The 15,336-nt window shown below is 33.0% G+C and overlaps 1 protein-coding gene across 1 annotated transcript in view; it reads right to left on the bottom strand.

Moving 5' to 3' along the window:
* The window catches only part of LOC108909714, a 136,153-nt gene that overhangs the window by 58,384 nt on the left and 62,433 nt on the right, over window positions 1–15,336 (bottom strand). Inside the window, 2 exon segments of the mRNA XM_023454929.1 lie at window positions 574–718; window positions 6,461–6,631. Coding sequence (XP_023310697.1) covers window positions 574–718; window positions 6,461–6,631 — 316 coding nt within the window.

Consider the following 15,336-nt stretch of genomic DNA (forward strand, 5'->3'; position numbering starts at 1 on the left):
CGCCCACTTTTGGCACACTTTTGAAGTATGACAAAACCCTCAACTTGTCATAGGTTTTATAAAATTTTAACAATAAATGCGATAGTTATAAACAAATTAAAAAATGGGCACTTTTCTTGCTTTTTTTTGCAATAACTTTTTTGTTTATTAACCGATTTTAATTTAACAAGTCTCATTTTGTAGATAATTTTATTCCCTACAACCTGTCATGTGAGTCATTTTTCGCTAAAATTTATGGTTTTCCCTGCAAAGTGAAAAAACTGTTTTCCTCACTTATTTGTTTAAATAAAAAAGTTAGCTAATAACATTTTTTGACTCACGAGATGATAGATGTCTTGTATTATGTTCCTTTAGACAATTTTACAATAATCTCGCGGATAGAAAGTTTCTCTTTTATTTTCGCTAATTTTCCTGGTGTATGTGTAAATTCGATACATTTTGGCAATTAGATACAAATCGTTTGAAAGCGAAGAATCGGAACCTTTCAGAGTAGTAGAAGAGAACATGGCCGAAACGGGTTGAGGTATCAGCGGGACACTATCTCCTAATACAATCGAGGACAAGCCGGCTTACCTGTCGTCCATGCGACATCTGTTATCTCGCACCTTGCAGTTGGCTTTGAAGTCCTCGTAGAGCCGGATACATTTCTCTTCCTGCTGGCAGACTGAGAGAGCGTGGTTGCACGTCGGCAGGGCGTCTACCGGGTAAGGGTCCTTTTCTGAAACAAAGCGAGGGATCTTTTGTTATTCTCCGAGTCGTTTGGCACTGCGTGGGTGGAACGGCGGGGGCAGGGGGGTAATTAATAAAAGGGAGAAGATCTTGTTGCGGGGAATCTTTTCTCTCGTGGCTTTTAATAGTCACTATAGAGGTTTTGCGACAACTATGACAGTCGTATTCATGAGTATTGAAAGATTATCAATTATGTTTAATTTGGAAGTGCCAATTTGACATTTTCAGTTTCTGGTCAAGAAAAAACGGTCTGACTAAAGTTAGAATCATTCAGAATTAGATAATATTGATCATACAGGGTGCAACTTTAAGTGGAGGTCAGTTTTTTAGGGATAAATTACTTTTTTTAATCAAATATATAGTAGTGTTATAATTAATTTTTTAAAGTGCACTAGGCCGCTTAATTATCTTTTTAAAACAAATGAAAATTAATTTAGTAAAACAGATTGCTTTTGAATGTCTTAGTAGCGTGTCATTTTAAAGTCACCATATTTTTTTGGTATCAATGTGGACGAAGCGAACATTAAAAGTACGTTATATTGTTTTTAAAGAAATATAGACAGACATATGTTATCCGTAGTATTTTTGCATAACGAATCCAGTGTCAGAATTGATGGTTCTTTTTCTAACCTCAAAAAAAACCGGTCAATTAAGGTCAGATATCACGAATTTTCAAAAAATATCAGATTCGCGCCAAATTTGGTATACGGGGGCTTTCGAGGTTGCTGATCACGGATTCGAGGTCAATTTTTCAAAATTGAAGATGGCGGATCCAAGATGGCCGACTAAATTTGGTATACGGGGGTTTTCGAGGTCGCTGAATACGAATTCGAGGTGTTTTCAGTTCGTTTTATTCGAAAATCAGTTTTTTTTCGAAAAACATAAGAGAGTAGTAATTTGTAGAATATTGAAAGACGAATCCGAAAATATCATGGTTGTTACCGTAAAGCAGTGGCGTACCATTTTATTTAGAAAAATATGACACCGGTACGCTGTATCTCCGCCACTGGACCATGTAAATTTTAGGAAAAGCCCTCAGATTTTGGACAATGTTTACATAAATGCATGTGCCCAATTTCAAATTGTTTCACTTACTGGTTTTTAAATAATTAAAAAGAAATTAAAATATTTTTTTAAGTTTAACACCCTGTATCTTTTTAACGAAGCGTCTTAGATAAAAACTTTATAGGAAAGACTCCCCTTAAAATTCACCAAAGAATACGAGGTATTTTTGGTCACCATTTGTGAATCACCCCGTATGTATTAGTTTAATATCGATAGTTCATGTCAATCAATTTTAAAAACAATTTTATTTAATTACATGATTTTACCAACCGCGAACTGTTGGTTGCCTACTCTCGCGGTCACGTGACTTGTAATGGTTAATGCCTAGTTTTTGTCAGGAGCAAACGATGCTGTTGCGAGAAGACGATAGATCATCCCTACTTGTAAGTACCGATTAATGTGTTTGTGTCAGTTTTAACGACAGAATTTGAGAAAATAAACTTATAAAGCTTGTTTCTAAAGGTTAAAGGAGGTAGCCTCTACATAAATATGACCCTCATTGCGAGTTACACCCTGTATAAACGTACATATTTCAAAATGCTGACTTGACTTGTCGGGAAATTAATTTTCTTCTACTAAATTAGGCGCTGCTATTTAAATTATTCAAATAAAACTTGATATTGCAAAAAACACCTAATTTAACCCTCACTTAACTCGTTGTGGAACTAATAGCAACGCAAAACAGAAGGAAATACCTCGAACTCATCAAGAACAAACGTTCCAGTTTTTTAACAGACATTCCCATTATGGTAATTAACGGCGTAACCTTTAATAATAACTCACACCAAGAAGTGTAATTTGGCAAATAATGTTTACGAAAAATAACATTTCCGGCTGCAGCGAAAACTGCAAGCGCTCATTATGCGAAACCTGGAAGTTTTAATTGCATAAACACCGCCAACGCAGTGGTTCTTTCGACCGAAAACAAGAGATGCCTGCCAACAGTTGCCGTTGTTCCTTGGCAAGAGTGATTATAATTATTCATGGACGATTAGATGTATCGCGCGCTTTGCCAGTGGCGGGAAATTAAGGTATTATTTTGAGGGAAATTTTGAAGACGTTCTCTTCACTGTGTCCCAAAATGATGGAGTTGAAATTTAAAAAAATCGCTGAAACAGGTCAATTAGTAATAGTACAGTCATTGAAGTTGAAAATCAGCTGTAACCTCCGAATTCTTTGAAACTGCATGGATTTGCATGAAAACTTAGAATAAGGCTTATCTTAGGCTCAAGTTCAAAAGTGACATAAGCCCGATTGACGCTATTTGTTTTTAGGGGTAAAAACTACTCCTAAGTGAGTGAATAAGTTTTAAGCATTTTATTGATAAAAATCTTGTTCAAGCACAAAGATTAAATAATGTTCCATGTTCTCGAACATGTTTTATGGTATATTTGATCTTTTGGATCCTTTATTTAACCATTGAAAACTATCCCTATGCAAAAAATAATGATAAAAAATTACTTTTTAAAGATTTGGCATGATTAAATTGTGCAATTATTTAAAATAAAAATTACCTTACAGCTAATAAAAGAATTTTTCCCTTTCAACCCCTAAAAACCACCCTTGTATTGACAAAAATTATAAAATATTACTTTTTAAAAGCTTGGAATGCTTTAACGGTGCAATTATTTAAAATAAAAATTTTGCTCCGAAAAAATATCATTGGTTTTTTAACCATAACTCGGTTAATTTTGAAGCTATAGTATCCAACAAAAAATCATTTTAAAGATAATTTCAAGAGCTGTAAGGTCGTTTGCATGTAAAACCTTTTAAGTCCTACGTTTTTAAAGGGAAAGGATCGAAGGGCTCGAGATAGGTCGTTTTTTCACTAAAATGGATAATTCAAGCGGCGATATCTCCTTTATTTTTTATGCCACAGGAATAAAAAAAGCATAATATTTGTTGAAAAAAAAAGCTACATTTTTGTTGTCTATCATTTTTTACGTATCTTTCATAGTTTCAGAGTTAATATATAAATGATGCAATTTTTGTGAATAATGAAAAATACGTATTCAACTTTTACCGTACATTATTAAGAAAAAGGATTCTAAACCGGTCTAACTTCCGGATCGTATGAAAAACACTAAAACAAAACTAATTGTAAAGGGTAATTTTAATTCTGATGGGAATGGTACAGCGTTTACTGTTCACTTTTCCTTAAAAAACCCATCTGTTTTTGACGATAATTCCTTCAATTTTGCTCTAATTAACTTTTATAAGTGCTCATTTTGAACGTCTTTTTGAGTACTACAAAAAGCTCCAGGAGCGTTATACACGTAAAATTAATCCTTTTTCCGTTATTTGACGTTAAATACATCAATTCGAGTATTCCCCCTAAAACAAGTCCCCTTCCACTAACCATATTTCACTTTGTATAAGACGTACAACACTTTTTAACTTTTTTGTTTATTTATTAGCTACATTTTTGTTCACTACAATTTTTTTTAATAAAATGCGTAGTTTTTGAGTTATTGGCAAAAAAATACTTTGAAAGTGTTTTTTTTCACTCAAAATTTCAAGTTTCCAATCGTGAATAACTAAAAAAGCTATTGATTTCTCGAAAAAGTTCGAATATATTTTGCTCAAGTTTTGATTCTCTATCGATTTCCAGCGTTATTTTTGAAAAAATATACCACTTTACGAAACAACATTAATAACACATTTCACAATTTACAGTAAATTCCTCAGGGGTCCGAGCCGAGATCACTAGAGACGTATCGTCAGCAAACAACGTTAATGAGGAAGAGTCAAAATGTTGTACCGTATCGTTAACATATGGCAAAAATATTAATGGACTCAGCACTGATCCCTGAGGTACGCCTAAGTCAATATTTCTAGTTTCCGAAGTACACTCATTTATTTTGACACACATGGATCTATCAGTGAGATAGTGGATCAACCAATTCAAGAATATCCCTTTAAATCCCTTATTGTATAACTTGCATGCATGCCTTCATCCATCAATTTATAAACTTGTACAATAGAATCAAGTGTTAAATTATTGAACACTAATTATGATACACCCTGTATAGAGCCTTCCTATTGTTATAGGTCTGTCAAACCTGGCTCAAATAAATAGAAAATATTGCAGAAAAGTGACAGCTTCTATTTACTAGTTGACCTGTTTCATCGATTTTTTTAAATTTCAACTGAAAAAGAATATGAATTTTGTTGCATTGTTGTGACACAGTGTATAATCATTTAGACAAAATTATGCCATAGTTTTTCGGTTTTCTTTGATCTATGAAATCCGTCCGAAAAGCATTTGAGTACGTACAACCTATCTTTACAGAAAATCAACATAAAACTTGAGCACAGACCCACCAAAAGACATTTACTACGCTTCGTAGCACGTTGTTATGATAAGCAGACAGCGCGGTTCAATTTCAAAAGTGCAACGGGTAACTTGGAAACGTACATGGTGGACCACGAAATAAGAGCAATGAAGTTCCTACAGTTGTTCATGTACGAATACTTTGTATAAAAGTATTGAAATTGTGGGATATTTTAGGTAATATTTACTTCATATCAACTCTGTTTTCAAATTATTTAAAAAAACTTAAACTCAAAATTCATGCTTATGTTTTAGAGGTCACTGATCCCGAATCCGAGGTTTGTTTACCCCTACGATACACCCCAGAGGTCATTCAAGGTTATTTCAAGGTCATTCATGAAGTATTTTGGATAGACAAGTTAAAATCAGTCTGAAAAATCTGAAAAAATTCGTCAGGATGTTTTTGAGGACACTGAATCCGAATCCAAGATTATTTAAGCTCCATCGCGTTAGGTTCAAGGTGATTTGAAGGTTAAATTTAGAAAAAGTTGTGTAAAAAAATTAAAAAATTTTAAAAAGTGTATTGAAGTGATTTCGGGGTCACTGAGTTGATCTGGAGGTTATCAAAGGTCTTCAAAGAGTTTCCATCTGTCTACGTATAACCATCTACACATTTGTGTGGAGATATAGTCTCTTTTTCTGATGGTTTACTTTCGTTCTACTATTCTGATTAAGAAAGTTCGCATATGACTATCCTATACGTGGACACGGTCAAAATGAATCGCAAGGGATTTACTTGACTCAAAATTTAATTAGAAACCTCAGGTTGTTGCATTAGCAAAAGAAATCAAGCACGCATTATAACATTAAGTCATAAATTCTTTCAGCATTTTATGTCTTTTCAGTTACGGAAGTGGCTTGTGTTAGCCCTGGCCATTCTTCATCTTGATTACTGCTCAGTCTTTTACCGTGACGTGATGGAGTTTAAAGTTGGATTCGCGTTCAGTGACCTCAAAAGCATTCAGACGAATTTTTTCAGATTTTTCAGACTGATTTAAACTTTTCTATCAATAAGACTTCATGAATGACCTTGGAATGACCTTGTATGACCTCTAGGGTGTATCGTAGGGGTCAAGACCCGGATTCGGGTTCAGTGTCCTCTAAAACATAAGCATGAATTTTTTCAGATTTTTTGGAGGTCATTTCTTGATATTTGACCTTCAAATCACCTATAATTAAAATTTCGCCACAGTCTACATGTAAGTGAGCATTTCTTGCTGACTTTGCTGAAAATTAATTTATAAACCAGTTCCTTCACCCCTAAAACCTAGCGCGAGCCGCCCCGTATCGCCTAACTTCCCCCCTGAATAATTCACTACCCCGAGAACTTACCTTTCTTCATGACAAACACACAGGGATGATCGAACAGGAAGTCCCTGAAGGAGTTGCATTCGGGATCCACGTGCGGCTCTCGGCAAAGGCAGGTGGGTTTGAAGAAGGGGAAGGCCTGCAGCGTGCGCAGAGCCGCCTGGCATTTCGTCACGGTCACCGTGGAGCAAGCCACTGAAACAAGAGAACGTCGTCATTAGAGGGCTACGCTTTTCTTAATTATAACGCGCTTTTTTCGTGGTGTAATTTTTTTGAAGCATACATCGTAGGGTTGATTATGAACAGAGAACCGAGTTTCGTTAGCTTTTCAATAATAATATTAATAAATGACTACCACTGCGAATTTAGTCGCAGGTTGCATAAGCCTAAACAAAAGAATAATACACATTTATTTGTATTTTTTATATTTTTTCTAAAATAATTTAATAAAAATAATACAGTGTGACCCTTTTGTTTTTAAGCCACCATGTAAAAACTTTATTTACTGTGCGATTTTAACCGGATTTTTTTTAAGCTGTAGAGCTTAATGAAGTGTGCATCGAGAAGGAAAATTAGGGTGATCCCACAAAGTCCAAGGCGTTCTAAGTCCATATATACAGGGTGACATAGAAAAAAGTACATTGCACAGTGCCACACAATAGAGGACACTAAAATAAGTAAAAAAGTTCCTATGAACATGGGTCTGCAAGGCCTTCGGTTAAAAGATACGGGGTGTTGAATTTTATTTTTGTTTGGGTTTTTTTTGAATATCTTTAGCCAGAGACGCAAGAAATGGATAAAATGTGGTATACAGGGATTTTTTTATCATGCTAAATTCAAATATGATCTTAGTTTTGTGATTACTGATAGAGGGCGCTACATACAGGGTTNTAAACAATTTGAATACCATTGTTGCTATTTATGCTATCTCACCGAAAATAGATGCAATGGATAGCTGGCAAAAAATACAGTTAATACAAATAAAAAGTACCCTCTACGATCAACAGGAGCCAAGATAAGATTTTTTTTTTAAATCGTAGCGCAATTGTTTATAAATCTTAAGACTTGAATTTTTCGCAAAATAAAGTTTACGACGTAAACTACGATTTCCCGTGAATTGCATTGAAAAATGTGGAAAATTAACGACTCACGAGCCCTTTAAAGATAAGGTACTCGCTAAGTAAACTGTCCGGCGGCCGTCGGCGTGATGGTGGGGGAAGCTCGTCCAAGCGAGTCGCGCGCGCGAGAAAGGTGAAAGTTCAAATTGATGCGCGCTGTAAATTTCGCAATATCTCGGCTTCTATCCATCGTAGAAACTTATTTTTTTTAAAACTATTTTTTTGCCAGCTATCCATTGCATCTATTTTCGGTGAGATAGCATAAATAGCAACAATGTTATTCAAATTGTTTATAAGCGAAAAACGCACGGTTTTTTAATGCACAATTTGAGAATGTTATTGTCAAAAAAACGGTGATATTTTTTAATAGGTCGCTTAATTAAGTCTTTACGATTACAATGACGCTTTCAGAATTAGTCCACAGTACAGGTCCCCTCTGGAAAGTTGATTACCACATACTTTATAACTCCTGAGGAGCTTCGTTTTGACGAGTCTACCACATTTTTCCTCNGCTCTAATTTCTATTGTACAATTTTATTTTCTAAAAATAATGTACTCTTGTTAGAACTTCCTAATGTGGACGATTTTCGAGAAAAAAGGCTTTTAATTAAACTCTTACAATATTACACTATAAAATAAGTTACTTTTCTCAAAGTAAGCTGGAGCTTTGAGAAGAGGAGATAGACATATAGTTCAAATGACAAAAAATTCTTATTTTTTGTCGTCCTCACCCCCTGTATTTACGGGAGGTCTTTCTGAAACACCCTGTATTGTATATTTATATGGAATTTTGCTTAATACATGAAAATATATTATTAGAAATTATAAATACATGTGCACATTTTTGACGAAATTTTTTTTCCTCTTTTTTTGTTGGACTGACGATTTGCGGATATATTTTTGTCGGACATTACAATTTCTGCTTATAAAAAACACTTTTCAATCGTGTGTTATTTTTGTCCGACATGTGGTAATCGATTTTTCATACCCTGTGAAAATTCCGATTTCCAGCTGTCGGACTGAAAAAACGCGGCTTGAAATTTGTCGGACAACAATACTTTTTGACTGAATTANAATCGACAATTACTTAATTGGCCCATTTCGATTGCCCAATCGATTGACAGGTGCACTGTATCGAAATTTCTTGGAGAATGATTTAAACACATTATTAGAGGATATCCCATTGGCCATTATTGGAAGAATGTATTACATGCATGATGGGGCGCCAGCTCACTTTTCTCGAGTGGCAAGGGAATATTTGGACAGGAGATTTGGAAATAGGTGGATTCGTCGAAAGGGGCCTGTACCCTAGCCAGCTCGTAGTCCCGACCTTAATCCCCTCGATTTTTCATTTTGGGGATTTATGAAAAATGAAGTTTATGCTGTAGAAATACATAATGAAGAACAATTATGGATAAGAATTATGGAATCGGTAGATAGATTTCATAATAACCTAGGAATATTTCAAAGATGCCGTCAATCATTAAGAAGAAGAATGGAAAAATGTATTGAAGTACAAGGGCAACAATTTGAACATCTTCTAAAAACTTAATGCTTTGTTTTAATTAATCATATTTTTCATCATACCATTAAAATTTAATTGTTGAAGTATTTACCATTGTTTTTGCAAATAAAAAAAAATTAAAATTCAACACCCCGTATCCTTTAACCGAAGTCCTTGCGGACCCATGTTCATAGGAACTTTGTTTCTTGTTTTAGTGTCCTCTATTGTGTGGCACTATGCAATGTACTTTTTTCTATGTCACCCTGTATATATATTTACGCCACTTGATTCACGATCCCTTAAAACGGTCCAATATCAAAATTTTATTATTCGTCATTATTGAAAAAAATGCATTAATCTGAGAATTTAATTGTCCGACAAAATTATCGTTTTTTTTGCTTGTCCGACAAAATTTAACGATAAAATTTTGCGGCTTCAATACTTACGCATGATGTAGAAGAAAAATTTATATTTAATAAAAAAAATAGGATATGAATAAAAAAATTTTGTTTATATTTCTCAAATTTCAAAATAAATACACTAATTTGAATTTATTTTTTTTATACTATTACAAAAAAATTGTATACAGGGTGGTCCCGACCTAATAGGTCAAAATTCATGGGTAGATTCTCGAAGCAAAAATATTACGATTTAGCCGAACTTACTGGAGTCCAAAAGTTGATAGTTAAAGAGATACACGGTGTTAAATGTAAATTATTATTTTAGTTTTTTTTCATTTATTCCTTAACAAACGCAAATATCGTCACAAAATTTTGAGTTCGTTAAGTAGAAAAATTGAAATGTGTTCACATTTTGCTTAAAGTTCTTAGAAGGCGCTAGCTGCAGTAGAATGAATGTGTTAAAAACGACATAACTTTTTTATACTTTAAGGTATCTCATCTTTGGTATCAAATTCTTATTTTCCAACTTTTTTTACACAAAAAAGCTACACTTTATAAAACTAGCTGTCTCGCACCGTTTTCGAGATATTTGGCTTTGAAACTTCCAATGCTGTTGAATTAAATTACAATGAAGTACCTCCCTATTATTAATTTAGCGGTGAAGTTTCTTAAGTTTGGACGAAAATCAAATAATTGACATACTCCACTTATTTTATTGCTGTCATTTGTATGCTACTGTCCATTAAGTATTATTCGTACCTAAAATTACATCTTAATTTAAATTGTATGTACATAAATGTGAGATGGAATGCCGACACTTCCGGTTTTGGGGTTACATGAAATCAGTTGTTTATGGAGAAACTATAAACACATGTTAAGAACTTTGGCAGCAGGTTTTAAATGCTGCAAAGTCATTTCGCATTAAGGATTTATACTTTACAACAAGACAATCTTTTAATAAATGCGTTGATAAATGTATAATAATATTTTTTAAATTGGTTTAATTGGTTTTTCAAGAACAAAACTATGTGTAAAGTATTTGTCAAAACAAGATTGTAAATTTTAATTTAAAAATACATAAGCAAAAATGTATGCATTCATTGTACAGTTACCATTTTTTATAAAATAGTTACAATACTTTATAAAATAAAATGTACATATACTCGTAAGTTTTTTGAACAAAGAAATCATTTTGATGGAGATTAATTAAATTAGTTAGACATAATTATTTAATAATTTCAATTTCTGTTGCTTCTGTTAACAAGATAATTTTCTTATTTATTCTTTTTTATTTTTTCATTAAAAAATTAATTATTTTATAGCGGAATGAACATTAGGTAACACAAAAATAGTTATTTTTCCCATTTTTAAGGCAAATTTTCCAATCTTTTTGGCGGACAAGTATATTATTGTGTTATACATTTCAATTATTAGAGAAAAAAATCCAAACCAGAATGTTGGTTACCACCAACCATGTTGTCGTTAAGTCGACATCTTCGGGGTGTCGGACTGCAAAAACTTCTTAAGATCTTATTACCAAACCCTCCCAGAAAAATCAGCTTGCTGGTTGCTACCAACATTTTTGTCGGACAATTTTTTTTTTGGGGGGGGGGTATAAAAAATATATGTCATTTAAACTTAAAAAAAAGTGCTGCTAAACATTCCATGTTTATGCCAGATTGACATGAAAGTCACGGGAAAACTTACCACTGTTGAATTTTCCTCGTAGTCAAAGCTTGGGTGGCTCGTCAAACTTAAGCTACACGCAAAGTTACAGCTTGCTGGTAATCATTTTTTTCTTTGTAAGTGGGCCCGGGGACTATTAGTACGTAGATATGTTACTAATTGTAAATAAAACTAAGTTATATTTTAAAATAATTAATTTTATCGTTTTAAGAGACTTACATTAAAACATTTAAAACATACTAATATGATTGATATGAATTATTTTTCTAAATTGTTTCAGATTTTTAAACAATTACGCGTTACTATTTTTTTTCCAAAATTTCACCATAATGTCCCTACTAATGCTGATATATCGTTTTTGTTTGGAATTATATTGGAAGATATTAAAAAATATACGGTTCATTTGACCTTTTTGTCTTAATTAGGCCCTGCAGCAACTTGACAGCGTATTGAATTTCACTTAAATGAAACTGTGAAGAAATCATGACGTACTTGAAAAAACTTTTACTTTACTCTTTGTTAAAAAATAGAAAAGATACATTCGTCACAGCAAATCTACTCGTTTCTGAATCGTTTCCTTTTGAAAAAAAAATACACACCAACCTTGCGGAACTAAGTGCGTCCCGACTTAATAAAATATAAGGACTTTCTTATTACAGTTATTGTGTAAAGGAGGCAACTTAACCATATTAAAAAGGAGGCTTTTATCAGAATTGCTTCCCTGACAATGGGACATGATTTATCGATGGTAATAATGTACATTTTTGTCATTCCATTGTGGGGCATGAAGCACCCTTAAAATAACAATCCCCGGCCATTATCCCCTTGGAAATTTAATAAGGTGTGTTGGGTTTAATCAAATTTAAAGGGTTTTTGTTGATGAAAGTGTTTCCTAGGGTAAGCTAATTGTAGATGAAATAGCGTCTTAATCTGTCTCAATGGTCAGTTCTTCAAAATTTTATATTGACTGAGACATGTCTCGCTTACACAGGGTATTCAGTACTTTATACAGGTTGTATTGTAAGTTATCTTCAAGGACGCACAAATTGTTATCAAAATTTATTTTATCACTTATGGCCACTTTATCGTTCCTACAGTTTCAGCAATTATATTTAAAATACATTTTCTATTTATTGTTAATGGTAAGTCCAATATCTAGGTTAATAAAAGATATAACTTAATTTTTTTTTCTACAGAGTTGCCTACTTTCCCGAGCTGCACAAAATGAAAATATATTTGCATGTACAGGGTGTTCAGTTTTTCCAGGGCAGGTACCAACTTCATTTTTTTAAATGAAAACCTATATTTTTTATGGCATTATCGAATTCTACGTGAAAAATTAACGGGACTTTGTGTTATGATCTGTAGAGTGAAGATGGCTCTTTCAAAAAATGTATCAAACGTTGACCTGCGATATACAGGGGGCAAAAAAAATCGTGCCAAACCTGATAATTTAAAATTTGAAAAATCTCGACTTTTTCAAATAGAACACCCTGTGTTTTATGATATCATTAGATGCCTTTCTGTAGACCCTACATTTTTTTAATATCTTTCTCTACACCTAAGTTGCGTAGTTTTTGCAAAAAAGCCATTTCTATGCAAAATACGGGATTTGCGCTCGTTCCATTGTCGGGAAAAATATTGTAAGGGTATTTATTTTTATTAAATTTAATAGTTGTCAAGCTACATTATTTAAATAAAAAATTAATAACTGAAAAATTTTGATATTTGAGTTTAATAAATAAGTCTTTATGGAAAGTTACCATTTATTTGAATAAAATCAAAAAACCATAAAATCACTACAAGTGATTAAGAATTAGCAAAATATGGGAAATGTTTGCTAGCGGCACGTATTTACAAAGCAAATAATCCAAATTTACAGAGATTCTCACTGTTTTGAAAATCTGAAGAAAAGGTTTGAATGAACAGCAAATGCGAATTATGAGAAAACTACCAGGAGACATGAAAGTAACAACGATAATATTCAGTTTAAAGATATGACATCTGCTGTTGAAAATCCAAATATTAGTGCCAGGAAATTAGTAGTAACCTTGGAGTTTTCAAAAGCTTGACAAATAAAATATTGAAGAAGACGTTTCATCCGTATCATATTGAAAATCAAGCACTGTTACCGTAGTTAGGAATGTTATTAGTGAAATTGGAGATTAAAAAATTCGGATGAATAGAATTTTGAAAAAAAAATACTCATAGTCGCAAGCTAACTTAAAATAAATACCCTTACAATATTTTCCCGACAAAGGAACGGGCGCAAATCCGGTATTTTACATAAAAATGTTTTTTTTTTGCAAAAACTACGCAACTTAGGTATAGGGAAAGCTATTAAAAAATTGTAGAGAAAGGCATCTATTGAAATCATAAAACACAGGGTGTTCTATTTGAAAAAGTCGAGATTTTTAAAATTTTAAATTATCAGGTTCAGCACGATTTTTTTTGCCCCCTGTATATCGCAGGTCAACTTTTGATATGTTTTTTGAAAGAGCCATCTTCACTCTACAGTTCCTGAAAAAAAAATAAAAATAATTTCTAGCTGTCATACAATCATAATTATGTCAACTACTAGAAGTGACGAAACATAAGAAAAAAAATGAAAAGTCGATTATCTCGAAAACTATCAATATTTTAATAGGGATCATAACACAATGTCCCGTTAATTTTTCACGTAGAATTCGAAAATATAGGTTTCCATTAAAAAAATGAAGTTGGCACCTGCTCAGGAAAAACTGAGCACCCTGCATATGCAAATATATTTTGATTTTGTGCGGCTCGGAAAAGTAGGCAATTCTGCAAAAAAAAATTAAGTTATATCTTTTATTAACCTAGATATTGGACTTACGCGCACTAGGTGGACACGGTGTATATGTATATTTTTTTATATCGAATAAATGAAACTTTATGAAACTTCAAAGTGGCACTGCTTTTTATAACTAAGATACAAAGCGCCGAACATTAAAAAAAAACTAAATAATTTCTGTTTTATAAAATGTTCATAAAAATAAATAAAAAGGTGATAAATTATCTATTAAAATAATTTCAAGTTTCCAGTAAAAAGTATTTGTTACCACTCTGTTTAGTTTGTAAATCTGTGTCAATGACCTCTGATATTGATGAGATGTAGGTGAACTATACTAGGTAGGTACTGTCACTTCAAATATTTCAACGAAGTAAACAATTGCACACAGCCACAACGTACTCGTAAATGTAGACGGGGTGGCATGTAGGAAGGTTATAACATTTTAAGCAAAATACAGTATGATTTTTCCCTTTTGTCTTAATCAGTCACTTTATCAGCCGAATCAATGCCATATAAATTAATCCAAAACAACATAAAACAGCAATAAAATTAAGTCGCAAATGATACGCACTCAACGAAAATTATTTTCGGATGTGAAGTCCGGTTCTGCATAAAATTGTACGGGAATTGCTGTTAATCCATTTCCAAAACTTTGTTAATGTGTCTTCATATGAGGATACAGCAACTAAACTAGTATTCAATCGCGTCTAATTTAAAAATAAATACAAAAATTGCTACTGAATTAAAACTACTTGTATTTCGTTCAACAAGGATTGCTGCAAGCAACCAAGACTGCAAGGATAACTCGCTATCCTTTTCTATTTCCTCGAGAAATTCCGTTCCTTATCTATTACGCCCGAGAACGTAAAACGGAATGTTTGAATGTCCCTAAATGCTACTATTTTTTATTTGATGGTTCTCTTCCGTTCTCTTTGATATCATTTTCATTGTTGGAACGTAATAATGTACTGCCTATACTTCTAAAGTTTATTGCGCCGTGTGAACCACAAAGGAGGAAACGCTTCTATTATTCGTAGGTGCTTCAATTACCGGAAATCGCTACAATGGTTTGATTGTTTCTGGTTTTTACAGTTACGACCGCGATGTCGCATGTCGTTGAGAGAATATGTTTCTCGCAGAAGTACCCACTTGGTTGGCAGGATATTTTATTAGAAAGTAAGTTAATTAGAAACTAAATTAATGAATGATATACAAGGATTCATCTGTAACTCTGCAACTGTAAAATTGATAAAAAAATGGTATTAATAAAAGTTGCCTGGAATCATCTGGGCCACGTAAAGAAAATATTTTTAGCTTTACAGGGTGTTCCATTTCGCGTGAGTGTACCAAGAGACTTAATCGACAGTAAGTAGAGTTCA

Source organism: Anoplophora glabripennis, unplaced genomic scaffold, assembly GCF_000390285.2.
Source record: "Anoplophora glabripennis isolate ALB-LARVAE unplaced genomic scaffold, Agla_2.0 scaffold395, whole genome shotgun sequence".
NCBI lineage: Eukaryota > Metazoa > Arthropoda > Insecta > Coleoptera > Cerambycidae > Anoplophora > Anoplophora glabripennis.